This window comes from Anabrus simplex, chromosome 3 (genome assembly GCF_040414725.1).
Source record: "Anabrus simplex isolate iqAnaSimp1 chromosome 3, ASM4041472v1, whole genome shotgun sequence".
NCBI lineage: Eukaryota > Metazoa > Arthropoda > Insecta > Orthoptera > Tettigoniidae > Anabrus > Anabrus simplex.
In genome coordinates, this window is record NC_090267.1 from 371441599 (window position 1) to 371456602 (window position 15004).

The 15004-nt window shown below is 38.7% G+C and overlaps 1 protein-coding gene across 4 annotated transcripts in view; it reads left to right on the forward strand.

Annotated features, from left to right (window-relative positions):
• LOC136866390 (sodium channel and clathrin linker 1) overlaps nt 1-15004 on the forward strand; it is a 180547-nt gene that overhangs the window by 13678 nt on the left and 151865 nt on the right. For all 4 annotated transcript variants that reach the window (XM_067143305.2, XM_067143307.2, XM_067143302.2 and 1 more), the window contains exon 3: nt 7874-7946. In XM_067143305.2, coding sequence (XP_066999406.2) covers nt 7874-7946 — 73 coding nt within the window. The remainder of the gene's footprint in view (nt 1-7873; nt 7947-15004) is intronic.

Here is a 15004-nt window from a genome sequence, read left to right on the forward strand (position 1 = left end):
TCCAGTCATTGGGTATTACATTCTCTTTCCAGATTCAATTTAGTACCCTGTACATCCACTGTTGTCCTACCTCTGGGGCCGATGACTTTCGATGTTAGGCCCCTTAAAACAACAAGCATCATCATCATCATCATCATGTCCTACCTCTCCTAGTGCTTTGACCATCTCAACACTTAATTCATCTGATCCAGTTGTGTTGTTTTTCAGCTTAGATATTCCTGTCTCTACTTCCAACCATGTCAGATTAGTGGTATTTGTGCTGCCAAAGTCATAAGGTTCATCGTCTAATGGGGTGACATTTTCATAACAGTTCAGCAAAGTTTCGAAGTGCCTTTGGAACTCCTGTAATATTTTGGTCTTATCCCTAGTCACCTCACCATTAGGAAGTTCTACAGCTTGGATAGATTCATTTTGAGTTCTTCTATTCTTAACAGTACTGTATAACAGTTTCTTATTTCTATCCTGCGTTATTTTGGTAGCCAGATCTTCCTTGCATTTCTGCTTTTCAGCTACAACCAACTGTTTGACCTGTAATTTTTTCTTTCTGTAAAGTGACAGCTTCTCTTCTATTTCGTGTTGATCTCCCCACGTTCTTGCTTGATATGAGGATCTTCTTGCACGGTTTCTGTCATTGATAGCCTTTTTAATATCATCATTCCACCAGGCAGTTTCTTTAGGTTTCCTTATTTGACTCTGTCGTCCACCTACTTTTTCTGCTGTACAAACCACAACCTTCTTTAGAGTATCCCTTTCTTCATCTACCAATTTCAGTTCTTCTCTTGGCAACAACCTGCGGACACCTTCCCTGAATTCTTCCTTTACACTTGGCTCGGTTAGTCGCCAAGTTTTTATTTTTGGGACTCTTTTGTTACAGACTTTGGGAGGTCTTTCCTCTGCAATAACTGCAACCAACAGTCTATGGTCTCCACCAAGATCTTCACTTGGAATGAACATATTGACATTTTTCCATACATTTTGATCTATCAGAATATAATCTATTACTGTACCTATTTTATCATCCCAGCTATATCTTGTGATTTTGTGGGAGTCCCTTTTCTTGAACCAAGTGTTACTCACTATCAGGTTGTTTCTCATGCATAGATCTAGCATATATTCTCCCTCTTCATTTCTGTTTCCCATTCCATGAGGGCCCGGTATGGATTCATATCCTGTTCGTTGTGAGCCAGCTTGTGAATTAAAATCACCCATTACAATTAGATTGTCATACTCAGTGTGTTCTTCCAAGTTATTAAGGAAGTTGGCCTTTTCCTCTTTTGAGCATCCTACCTGTGGGGCATAGACTTGTATCACATTGTACTTTTTTCCTCCTAAGTTCACAGATAACTTAATTATCCTTTCACTAACAAACTCAACTTCACTACAAGCATCTATGTCTTTATGTATTAAAAATCCTACTCCATTCTTAGACTCTACTTCATTTTCAGACCAGTAGAGACTATAGTCCAATCTGATATTCATTTTCCCAGTTTTCTTCCACTTTGTTTCACTCAGGCCCATGATCAGAAATTTCCTCCTTTGTCTTGAGGTTGACCAGCTCTTCAGTTTTGTCAGGATATTTAATGTTCCCACTCTGATACTTTGTCTTCGTTTGGTTTGGGTAGCTGGTGTAACATCGGGCTGTAAACCGTCATTCGCACCAAACTGATGTCGCCATCGTGAATTCCTACATCCGAGGCTCGTATTATTCTTGAAAGCAACTTCTTCAGTAATCCCTCTGTTGACCTGCTGAGCCTAACACAGATGGAGATTTTCTTTCAGGGTTTTCTCCCTTAGCCTTTGGTGTCCAATCACCTCAACCTACAAGGCAGCAGGTTGTACTCATATTAATCCCTGAATACAGGGCTGCCTCTTCCACCATCTCCACCGTACTGAAGTCCACCTTCTCCGCTGTAGAAGTCGTTGAGGTCTTCACTCGTAACCCTGAGCTGGGACCCTTATCAGATGTTACACACCAGGTCAGTGTGCTCTGGGTCTCACATAGGCAGGTGCGCCACTCCATGGGTAGGGCTGCCTCCGAAAAGGGTCCCTACCTGCTACCTATGAGTATTTCTGTGATAGTTCTGTGATAGTAAATTAAATAGGCTAGTTATATTCTGCAAAGAAAGATGTTAAATAATTTGAATCTGTTTTTGAAGGCAGTGTGTGGACATTCCATGGAGGTAACATTCAGCATAGCTAATCATTATTAAGCATATTTCTGAGAATATCTGTTGTGGTTCTACAGATAACAGTTGCCGTAATGTAACAGAGTCCACAAGGTTTCGTAGTAGCAGTCAGAGGGACGCACCATCATTCAAATATTATGAAAGAAACAAATCAACTCAAGATTTTGGATTGACGTCTTTTTGACTAAATACCTCATAAATACAAACTACTACCAACGGAAAATCTGATCTAAAAACAAGACTAGTTCGATGAAACTAACTAATTGAACATTTTACTGTCCTAAACTATTAAATTACAGTAGCAAGCCTCAAAATTAAAACAAGAAGCTGAATTCCAAACGGATCCAAGATTTTAATCTTAAGACACCATAAGTTTTAACTATAATTACGACTCAAGTTTTAACATAGAAGTCAAATTACAATTGTTTTTAACCCTCTTGGAGCCAAGAGCCGATCTAGTCGGCCGCTCCCCATCAGCTGGAAGAGGCCAGAGCTCCGCCTCCACTCTACTACTGTAAAGTGCCAGGCCGTTTTCAGTGGAAATACATGTATTTTAAAATTCGCGTATATCTTCCGGTGTATAGCAAATACCGGCAGGAAATTTTCTACATATCGACTACGTAGAATAAGAAACTGGTTTGGAGTGATATAAAGAGTCAAAGACGTTTTATTGTTGATTTATAGTTGTCGAAAACGTTTATTTTTAGGAAGAGGAAAAATATTTTCGCACTTTCTCTCTCAATATCTACTTTGAAAAAATAATTTATGATACAAAAGAATATACGTAATTATGTATAATGTATTTCTAAATACAATTCTATAGAATAACTAATTTGAACGAGAAAAATGAAAACGTAAAAAATAATAAATCAAACATATGTCACTAATAAAAACAAGACAATTTTACTCACAGATAAAATTCGCGTGTATGTATCGATGTTTGGCAAATACTGACAACAAATTTTCTACGTGTGGACAACACAGTATTAAAATAATTCTGAATTATTAAATAAGTAAAAAATACTAGTTGATATTATAGTTTTTTTTTTGTTTTCAGAAAAAGTAGTTTCTCGTTTTCGGTTGTAGTATATATTAGAAAAATAATTTTACAATGCAACAGAATTTACGAAATTAAGAAATGTATGGCACTAAAGCCGTGATTTGCTTTGAACTACTAAGCGACCGCTGTTCAGTTCGGTACCTGCACTTTACGAGGTGAATCATGGTCAGTGAGACAGATCCTCTCAGTAATTATTCTTCCCCTACCCTCAGATATCTCCTCAATTGCAATCACCTAGGGTCACTTAGATTGAGTGAACCTCGAACCAACCCTCAGGACCAGGCGAAAATACTTGACCTGGGCGGGAATCGAACCCATGACCTCCGGGTGAGAGGCAGGCACGCTACACTTCGCCCGCGGAGTCCGGCATTTAGGTAATGATAGAGGACTATATGTGACTATAAGGTTTAGCAGAGAGTAAGTGAAAAGTAAATAGAAGTGTGATACGGGCGGAGAATCAGACGGTAGGGCATGTTTAGGTCCAAGAACTTTCTTGAAGGAGACAGGAGGTTGAGGAATGTTGTCGGGTTCATTGGGACAAATTTCCACAAAATGTTCTCCAGAGACATCATCATCATCATCATCATATTCGTTAACACTAGTTTCATCTACCACCATATTCAGAGCAGCTTTAGTGCTGTTAGACATAATTAAACGTCTCTCCTTTAGCTGCGGTGATTCCGCGGACGTGTCCGGTATAATTTCGTCGCTACTCTCTGAACTAAATTCCCTATCGCTATCCGATAAATCATCAGCGTTAACTTCGCACTGTTCTAAATACTGCATTAATTTATTGTCATCAATACCTGCTGAAAAATTATCACGTGAATAACATGCCATTTTCCTGTCACAAAACCACTCACTGCAAGGAGCAATCTCTTACTGACCGGTTAGCGGTATTTGTAAACACAGGAAACGACTCTTGTGAAAGGTATAACACCCTCTTAGAACTGCCAAAGCAAGGCCAGACACACAATGACGTGTAGCCCCTTTACTACAGGTTGTAACAAAAGTATGCACTTCACTATAGGTTGCCTCAAAATTACGTATATCACAGAATTTTAAGCCGGCCGATGTAATCGGCTCTGGCAACTTCCGACTGGATTGTTAACGGCCGACCAGATCGGCTCTGGCAATTCAAAGGGTGGATGCTCGCACTACCGCCTGGCACCAAGAGAGTTAATAAACTAGAACTTTGAGAAAACAATTTTAGCCAAATTTTCAACATTTGAAGACACTGTGTTTTGGATGTCAATATCTTTAGAATTAACGATTATTCCAATTTTAGTATAGTCATTCATATTGTTAAACTATTAATGTGTTCATAAATTCCTATGTTTATATATTTTCTTACTTTATTGTTAGAATTATAATTAAGCACAAATTTGTCAAAACTAATCAAATACGACAGGTCTTAACCTTGAGATGATTATATAGGCTGAGGATGCTTGAAATTCAAGCGAAACATGTCCCTATAAAACAGTGTTGTAGTATTATGATCTAACAACATAAAACCAATTGTATTGAAAAGGTGGGATATAAAAAATCACAATATTGTAAGAATATTATAGTTATAATGGTTGCTAGGAGAAAGCAACAAGGAAGCTTGAAATGGTGCCCAAAGATGTAAAAGGGACGCTATTTTAGCCCCATGCTAGAGACAATGAATGGCAACATTAAAGCATTACTCTCTAATGGTTCTGATAATAGGTAGTCATGATTCACTGAGGTTGTAACCTGTATCGCGGTTGAAATTATCTGGGTGTTTATGTATTTCAACCGCCTCCCTGATTATTTACACGGCATAAGCCCAAAAATATAACTCATGAATAGTTACACGGGCCATGAAAGTCTAAATGATAACATAAGAATAGCATAACTTGCTTGTGTCTGAATCCCATAGAGCAGCTCCTGAGATGAATTGGGAAGAAGGGTCCACCATTATTATCCCAACACCCTACAGGACCTGTGGGATGTTCTTAATTAAACATACATACATACATACATACATACATACATACATACATACATACATACATACATACATACATACATACATACATACATACATGCATACATACATACATACATACATACATACATACATAGCCTACATACATACATACATACATACATAATCATTATAGACTGTTATGCCTTTCAGCGTTCAGTCTGCAAGCCTCTGTGAATTTACTAAATGCTGCCACAATCCTCGATTTGCAACTAGTGTTGTAGCCTCATTTAGTTCTATACCTCTTATCTTTAAATCGTTAGAAACCGAGTCTAACCATCGTCGTCTTGGTCTACCTCTACTTCTCTTACCCTCCATAGCAGAGTCCATTATTTCCTAGGTAACCTATCCTCCTCCATTCGCCTCAAATAACCCCACCACCGAAGCCGGTTTATGTGTACAGCTTCATCCATTGAGTTCATTCCTAAATTAGCCTTTATCTCCTCATTCCGAGTACCATCCTGCCATTGTTCCCACCTGTTTGTACCAGCAATCATTCTTGCTATTTTCATGTCTGTTACTTCTAACTTATGAATAAGATACCCTGAGTCCACCCAGCTTTCGCTCCCTTAAAGCAAAGTTGGTCTGAAAACAGACCGATGTAAAGTTTCGTCTGGGAGCTGACTTCCTTCTTACAGAATACTGTTGATCGCAACTGCAAGCTCACTGTATTAGCTTTACGACACCTTGATTTAATCTCACTTACTATATTACCATCCTGGGAGAACACACAACCTAAATACTTGAAATTATCGACCTGTTCTAGCTTTGTATCACCAATCTGACATTCAATTCTGTTGAATTTCTTACCTACTGACATCAATTTAGTCTTCGAGAGGCTAATTTTCATACCATACTCATTGCACCTATTTTCAAGTTCCAAGATATTACACTGTAGGCTTTCGGCACAATCTGCCATTAAGACCAAGTCGTCAGCATAGGCCAGACTGCTTATTACATTTCCACCTAACTGAATTCCTCCCTGCCATTTTATACCTTTCAGCAGATGATCCATGTAAACTACGAACAGCAAAGGTGAAAGATTACAGCCTTGTCTAACCGGTGTAAGTACCCTGAACCAAGAACTCATTCTACCATCAATTCTCACTGAAACCCAATTGTCAACATAAATACCTTTGATTGATTTTAATAATCTACCTTTAATTCCATAGTCCCCCAGTATGGCGAACATCTTTTCGCTCAGTACTCTGTCATATGCTTTCTCTAGATCTAAGAAACATAAACACAACTGCCTATTCCTCTCGTAGCATTTTTCAGTTACCTGGCGCATACTGAAAATCTGATCCTGACAGCCTCTCTGTGGTCTGAAACCACACTGGTTTTCATCCAACTTCCTCTCAACGACTGAAATTAAATAATAATAATTTAAAAAAACGAAGGGCTGTAGGAATTAAGAAACACCTAAACAATATCAATTTAGAAGAAGGCTACAAAATCAGCATTTCTTTGATGCCTGTTATACACAGATTGGTACCTGTATGCAGGTCAGACCATGAAAATACTTTATTTACCTTCAAGTTGTACAGCATTATCAGCAACTCCCAGCTGACTGCCAAGTGAGAGCTATGTTCCAGATGGGGCTGGCGAAAGCTGGGGAGAGGAGAGACTATTTAAGGTGAAGCACAGTGACCATCTTCATGGTTGATTTTAGCTGCCTGGGGAGACTGAATACGTCAGATTGATTAGGGGTACATTGATTGCCTCGATAAAGAATACTGCGATATATTCAAAATGTCAGCAACCTGTATGTGTTACATAAAACAGCAAGTTGTTTCAACCTGGAGAAAGAACTAAATAGTCATTTAACAGACCATGGAATCTTCACATCTCAGATAAGAATGGGAGTAGATTCCACATGACATGATTGCAACATTAATGGAGAGCATGCCTGGGACGTTGAACGTTGTGATTAAAGCAAGAGGTAGCAATGCATGCTTCTGAAAGTGGGTAAAAGTGTTATTGAAGTGTTGAATGTGAAAGGTAGAAAACGGAAAGGAAGTGTTACAATAGAAAAAAGTGTCAGCTAAGTGTTACATTGGATAGACATTTTGTGATTACCCATAAACAGCTGGAGATCTACACATCAGTTATGTGTTACTTCTGTCTTTCTTGAACAGTTCAGTTAAATTGTTTAGATAAAGTAATTTTTGCTGATTTTTAGGTTCCAGAATTACTAAATCAGGGTGTTAGATTAAAAAATATTATTTTACCCTCCTTCAAGTGATGAGAATTTAAAATAAATAAATTAAATTAGTGTTTCATATTTTTTTGTGCTGGTCAGTGTATAACATGGACATACTCTTATGGAAATTGTGTCTGTGAAGTCTTATTTTTGCATAGATATGTTTACAGGGCTGTAGAGGGAAGGGAGAAGTAAATATGCAGTTCCAATATCTACCATTCATGCCTGACAGTGAAGTGCTGAACAGTTAATTCTCTACTGTTTAAAATGATTTTATTTAATCAAATACTTTTAACTATTAGAATAACTACACTAACAAAGATGTGATGCTATATCTTGAGAGTAACAGTTCACATTCACAACTATGGAGCAAAGTATTTTATGAGTGCAGAAAATGTTTGTTTCTCTTACAGGGTACTGTCTCCACTGTTCAAAGAGTATGAAGCTGTTATTAAAGCACTTGAAAGTCAGATTGAATTCTATAAGGTATGTAATCTATAATCATTCAGAATAACAATAATATTCCAAACTTCTGTTGAGCTCCAAGTATTAAACTGCTATCTTTCTGAAGATAATTTTAGTTTTATGAATGCCTAGTTTTGGTATTTTTTTTTTTTTTTTTTAATCGTTGGAAAAAGGAACAAACGAGAGTTTGACTGTAAACCAATGGTAGGAAGTCAGGACCAAGGAACATCATCATCATCATTATCATCACCACCACCACCACATGTACACAAAAGTACATTATATTTTGTTGTTTGGGTCATCAGTCCATAGATTGGTTTGATGCACTTCTCCATTTTATTCTGTCGTGTGCTAACTTTTCATTTCTACGTAACTACTACATCATACATCTACTCTGATCTCTTCATCATATTCATGCCTTGGTCTGTCTCTACTGTTCTTACTACTTACACTTCCCTGATAACTGAACAAGTCATGGATGTCTCAGGATGTGTCCTACCATTCTCTCTTGTCTTGTGGTCAAATTTAGCCAAATTGTTCTCTTCCTGTCAACTCTATTCAGTATCTCTTTTTTTGAGATCCGATCAACTCATCTCATGTTTGTCATTCTTTTTCTTTTTTTTTTTTTTCTTTACAATTGACTTTACGCCGGTCTGACACAGATAGGTCTTAATGGCGACAATGGGAGAGGGAAGGCCTAGGAGTTGGAAGGAAGCAGCCGTGGCCTTAATTAAGGTACATCCCTTGCATTTGCTTGGTGTGAAAATGGGAAACCACAAAAAACCATCTACAGGGCTGCTGACAGTGGGGTTCGAACCCACTATATCGCAGATGCAAGCTCACAGCTGTGGTCATTCTTCTTTAACATCACATTTCAAAAACTTCTATTTTCTTTCTTTCTGAGATTGTTATTGTTCATCTTTCACTTCCATACAGTGCCGTGCTCGAGACAGAAGTTTTCAAAAACATATTTCTAATTCGAATTTCAACTTCATAGTATGACCTTTCCCTGCTTGTGTTAGTCTACGTTTTATGTCATTCTTGTTTCTGCCATCATTAGTTATTCTACTACCCACCCAAATAACAATATTAATCTACTACATTTTTTTTAAAGAAGGAAGCCATACTTTCCAGTGTCGACTTGTGTAACTTAAAAGCTTTTCAGTCTGTCAATCACACAAATTCAAAATAGAATATATAACATATCTATAAAAATAGACACTGTTAAACAAAGAATGCCATGTTTTGTTCTACAAGAACATCCTCAGATTCTATCAAATCACTTTAAGCCATGGGCATGTACGTACAATATTGTTTATGTTGCGTAAACTAGTTAGTGATTATGAATTGATGATGTTATGAACAAATTTGTTTGTGGGCCGATGACCTTCGATGATAGGCCCCTTAAAACAACAAGCATCAGCAAGCAACAAATTTGTACAAGTACGAATTTATTAGTCCTCTGCTGTCACTTTAGTACATTGTGGAAATTTTCCAGTACTTATATTAGCTGCTGTAGTCTGTTACCTTCAGCTGGACTGCTGCCAATTGTTTATTTCTGGTCTTGGTCTTTGTAGCTAATTAGGAGTTTGAGAAGAAATTTTGTAGGCAGTAACTCTGTTTCATTGATAGGGGAGGGGAAGTAAGTGGGATGATGAGATTGTGTGCGCATTGGTTCTGTGTAATGGAGAGGGGCAGAGTGAGGGGGTATTGTTTTTTCATCTTATAATGCAGGCATCGTCAGTCGAGAGCAAAATGCCTTTGGAGCCAGTTTGCTCCCCGCTCTCAAGAAACAAGAGCAGCTTAGCGAAGAAGTAGGGGAAGTGCATGACGTAGTATGTACTGAAGGCCAGTGGCGCTAGTACAGTACGGCCACGGTATGCAACCCGCCTGACTGCTGCTCTCCTGTCACGTGACAAACACCCTTCCCAAGCGGAGCAAGTAACACCGGCTCCCTAGAGCAACTACATGATGACATCTGTTATAATGTATTTCTGTGATTAGGCAGTAAATGCACGTTAATGATTGTGATGAAATAAAGTATGGAATTGAATTAAATATAGCATGTACTGTAAGACCTTATTTTAGGGATAAATAATAACCTACAAAAAAGTCCTGATTGGTAAATTCAGAGAATTTACTACACAATATCTTAACCCACATTCCAGGCATTTAAGTCAAGAGTAGCCTCCTGTGGGATTCACTGAACGCTAATGCAAACGTGTAAAATAATGTTCTGTAGGCAATAACCTTGTTCCATGCATTGGTGAGGGGAGAAGGGGTTGGAGGGTGAGGTAAATGTTGTGGCCGTTAACTCGGTTCATTTGAGAAGGGAGTGTACATGTTGATTCTTCATCTTATCATGTGTTTTTGTGTATCAGACAGTAAATGTATGTTAATGGTTTTGGTGCAGTAAAGTATAGAATTAATTAATGTAACATGTAAGACCTTATTTTCAGTGATAAATAATAACCTATTAAAAAGTCTTGATTGGCAAATAATTTACTATAGATAAGATTATCCTAACGCACATTCCAGACATTTAAGTCAAACTAGCCTCCTGTGGGTTTCTTTGAGCACTAAAGCAAAATAATGTACTCAAAAATTAATTTAGTAGGTTGAAAAGAGATGAATTTCTTAAATGTGTGTGTGTTCATTGAGGTTGGTTTGATTGGATTTTTTGTGATGTAAATTTCAACAGCCTCCTTAATGTTCAAAGATATACTGTACTTCTATTTTTGATGTAAGATTTTTAGATCTGTGCCAATGTCTGTGAAATTGTGCACTTTTGTCATGTTCTCTGAAGGCTGAATGCCAATTGTATCTAATGGCAGTTTTGTGTTCTTTGTACCTGGTGTGGAAATTACATTTTGTTTGGCTTGTATATGTGACATTTCAGTTTACTTCTTGACATTTGAGTTCATAAACTTTTACATACAGAAATGGTCTGTTTGTTTGTTTGTTTGTTTGTTTGTTTGTTTGTTTGTTTGTTTGTTAGATTGCATTTGCTTATGTGTCTTTGCAGTGTGTTGTTCATTCTAAAGGCTACTTTTAGGCCTTGTATGTGTTCTTGTTTATGTAGTTGAGGACAATGTATTTTTCTCTTTCATATGTGGTTTTCCTGATGTATTTTCCTTTGTTCATGTAATAGTTTATGTACTGTGTCAGGGGGGCAGCTGTTTCCTTTTGTGATTTGTTTTATTATTTGTATTTCTTCATTGAAATATGTTGTGCTCATTGGTATCGAAATTGCTCTGTGTATCATTCATTGTATTCAGTCCTGCTATATTGATTGTGTATTATTATATTCATTGTCAATAGTGTGTGATATGTGAGTGGGTTTTCTTATATTTTTAATAACAGGTTGTCATTATTCCTACTGATTTTGATGTCTGAAGAGCTTATTTTCTTGCTAGCTTCTGGTTCCATTGTGAACTTAATTGACTTGTGTAAAGAATTCAGTCTTTAGTAACTAGTGAGCATTTGTGACATCATTAACATACATGCATAATACACTGAGTGGCCAAAAGAGACGGGAAGGGGTGTCCCATTAGAAAATGTGCCGTGTATGACCCCTGAGCAGCGCAGCTAGCTGCGGCGTAGCTGAGCAGTCTGTCACAGACACCAGTGTCGTGAAGATGGTAACACATCGCGAGTTAACTGACTTTGATGATCATCGGTGCACAGCGCATGGGTCATAGCATTGCGGAAATTACACTCGAATTCGGGTTTCCGAGGTCAGCAGTGTCGAGGGTTGATCTTCAATATCGCAGAGAGAATGTTGCCACCCGCATAAACTGCCGCACGGGATGATCACAGGTGTTCAACGAACGGACATCACATCGCTTCCACAGAACCATACTGGGCGCTCGACGGGTTACTGTGAGTTAGATCACTGCCCAGTTGAATGTTGGGAGTCAGCAACCCATTTCTACCAGGATTGTAAGGAGGCAGCTACACCGCATAGTCTTCACCAGCTGACGATCAACACGCGTCCCTTTGTTGACACCTCGACACAGAGCTCAACGACGTGCATGGGTCCGCGAACCTCGGCAATGGACCATGGAACAGTGGCGGTGTGTGGTATGGTCTGATGAATCCCGGTTCCAGTTATATCGAGCTGATGGGCCCGTGAGAGTGTGACATATGCCCCATGAAGATATGGATCCTGCGTGTCAACAAGGTTGTGTCCAGGCGGGAAGTGGCTCAGTTCTGGTCTGGGTGTTATTCTCATGGTCACAATTAGGCCCCATTGTCCGGCTGCAGTGAGCGCTGATTGGTGCACGTTATGTAGACATTCTTTCAGACCATCTGCATCCCCTTCTGGCTCTAGAGTACCCTGATGGAGATGCCATGTTTCAATAGGACAATGAGCCATATCACTGCTCTGTGGTGGCACGCAGGTTGTTGGAGGCGTACTCCAGTGAAGTTACGACCATGGATTGGTCCTCCAGATCCCCCCGATCTTAACCCAGTCGAGCATTTATGAGATGCTGCCGACCGGTGTAACCTTCATGAACCCCGCACCAACTACACAGGACCAATTGTGGGTAGCAGTGCAAGATGCGTGGGTCCAGATCCCTCCAGAATGATTCCAACACCTTGTAGAGTCGATGCCTCGCTGTATTGCTACCAATTTGAGGGCTCGTGGAGAAGCAACTCATTATTAACATCACATTCAGTGTCTTCCCATGACTTTTGGCCACTCAGTGTACTGCACATTATCTACATATCTGCTCCAGTGTAAGATTCCTTTAGACTGTTGGTTGGTTAAGAAATCGATTTCAAAGTTATTTGGGAAAATGTTTGCTATTGTGCCTCTTTATGGTGAGCCCATGGTTAACACTTTTGATGATAGATTTTGTCATTGAATGTAAAACAAAAATTGTTTAAGTTTGTTTTAAGAAGGTTAATTATTTTGTTTGTTTCTTGTAGTGAATTGGTATGTTTTAGATGGTTTTCTATAATTTAATGGATTCTTCCATTGGTACATTGGTGATGTCAAAGGATATCATTCCTATGCTTTCTGTTACTTTTAGTTTATTTAGTTCCTTGATTACTTCTGTTTGATGAAAAAACAACCTGAAACTAATCAAAGAACTCCTACACAAGAATTTGGGAAAAAAAATTGAAATGATCAACTTAATCTTATCAATTTCACAGGCATATGTTCATTTTGTCCCACCACTGTTTGCCGTATGTAAATGTTTCCACAAAATCTTCCAGACATCCAGAGTATACTCTCCTTGGACATTCTGCTACGATGTGGCGAGTAGTTTCATTCATGCATGCAGTCACAGTTGGGGGGGGGGGGGGGTGTGTGTTTGCATACCCCACTTACAAAGCAGCGTCCATGGTTCGTTCAAATTCTGTTCAGGCTGACCCAAGTTCTTCAAAGGAGATCAAAGCCATCAGGAGGGTGCTGAGTATTTAAATAATATCCTCCTCTCCTTTGGAGCTGTACTGCTCCATGCAAATTCCCATTCTGCCACTCCATTATAGTGTCTGCTGATAAGTATCTGTGCCTCCCGAACTGGTGGCAATCTTGTTTTTAGGTGTCTGAATGTTATAGTGATGTCCTGATCGATAGGGCATTGAATAATAGGAAAGGTAAGTTAGTGTGGAAAGAGAGCAACAGAAAAGGCAGAGATATAGAAAATATATGAGGATAAGGACCTAACTCCACATATCCATTCACTGCTATCCTCACAAGAATAGGCTCTCTCCTCAGCAATCCTAGTGCTTCCACATGCTTTTCTTCTCAGCCTGCAACAGATTTATCTCTGCTTGCCAGCTTTATTAGGGAAGTGAGCATCCATCTGTAGTCATTTAGCAGAAGTCATTCTCAAGACATCTTCAGTCTTGTGGAAGTGAAAGGTAAATATAATGCAGGATTAACATACAGAAAGGACAAAATGATTTAAGGGTTATCGTGATAAGGAACATGTGAGAAGTGAATTTTGTGCTTGTGTATTCATGTTTATTTTTGTCTTTCCTTTCTATTGCTCCCTCTTTGCATTTTAGCTGGCAGTGTGTTAATTCTTTATGTGTGTTCCCATCCTGGCCCGTTGCTTCCTACCCTTGATTTCTGTAAATATGTGGTGGATGAAGTTGTGGAACTCGCTTGTGTTATTTCCAAAAGGGGGAAATATTGGTCTTCTCGGGTGCTCGTATGCTGCCTATTATATGAAAAATTGGCAAGTTTAGTGAGTTCATATACAGGGTGTAATTGAAATAAGGTCCGTCTGTCTAATAGGTGATAGAAAAGACTGCAAAGAAATTGTCATCTATCTTTAGTATATTAAATCTCTTAAATAGTAGAAGGTTAATGTTTTTAGATTTTCTTAACTCTTCAGGCAGCAGTGGCAAACTAAATCTGTTGTAGCTAGAGGGAGTTGGGGCAAGGCAAGGTCGGAGAGGGGAAGTTGTGTAATATAAGCGTGACTTTGCCTGTTGTCAGGGGTGAAGAGAGGAATAGTCAGCTGATAAGAGAATAGCAGTGCTTGTCTTTTAAAATCCATACGTAAAAAAAATTGCTGCTGTTGTCATTGTAAACTCATATAAAGGATTGGGATATTTGGACTGGTAGTGCTGAATAGCATAACTAGTAAGTGTGGAAGTGATTGATTGATTGATTGATTGATTGATTGATTGATTGATTGATTGATTGATTGATTGATTGATTGATTGATGTTTTGAAGGACAAAATAATTTCAATAACACTGTCCTGCGATGGTTTCATTGCCGCCATCCTGTATTGCTTTTTAGGATGACTTCTGCCTCCTGAATCAGGATCCGATGTTAATTTTTCTCCATCACCACATTTTCTCAAAAATCCTATATTACGTTTATTTCATCACATGCACTAATGGATTTCTTACGTTGTTAGGAAGAGTGTTGATTTAATTTAGATTTCCATATTATTTTATTAATATTTTATTAATTCGATGTCCTCCAGCCCTCTCGTAGTCCTGTATTATCACGCCCAGAGTGTACAGCCGGCAACTATGTACAACATAGCCGGCAAAACACAGTTTTGGCTGAGTAGCGTCATTCTCTCGTTGTGTCTCGTCTGCGAC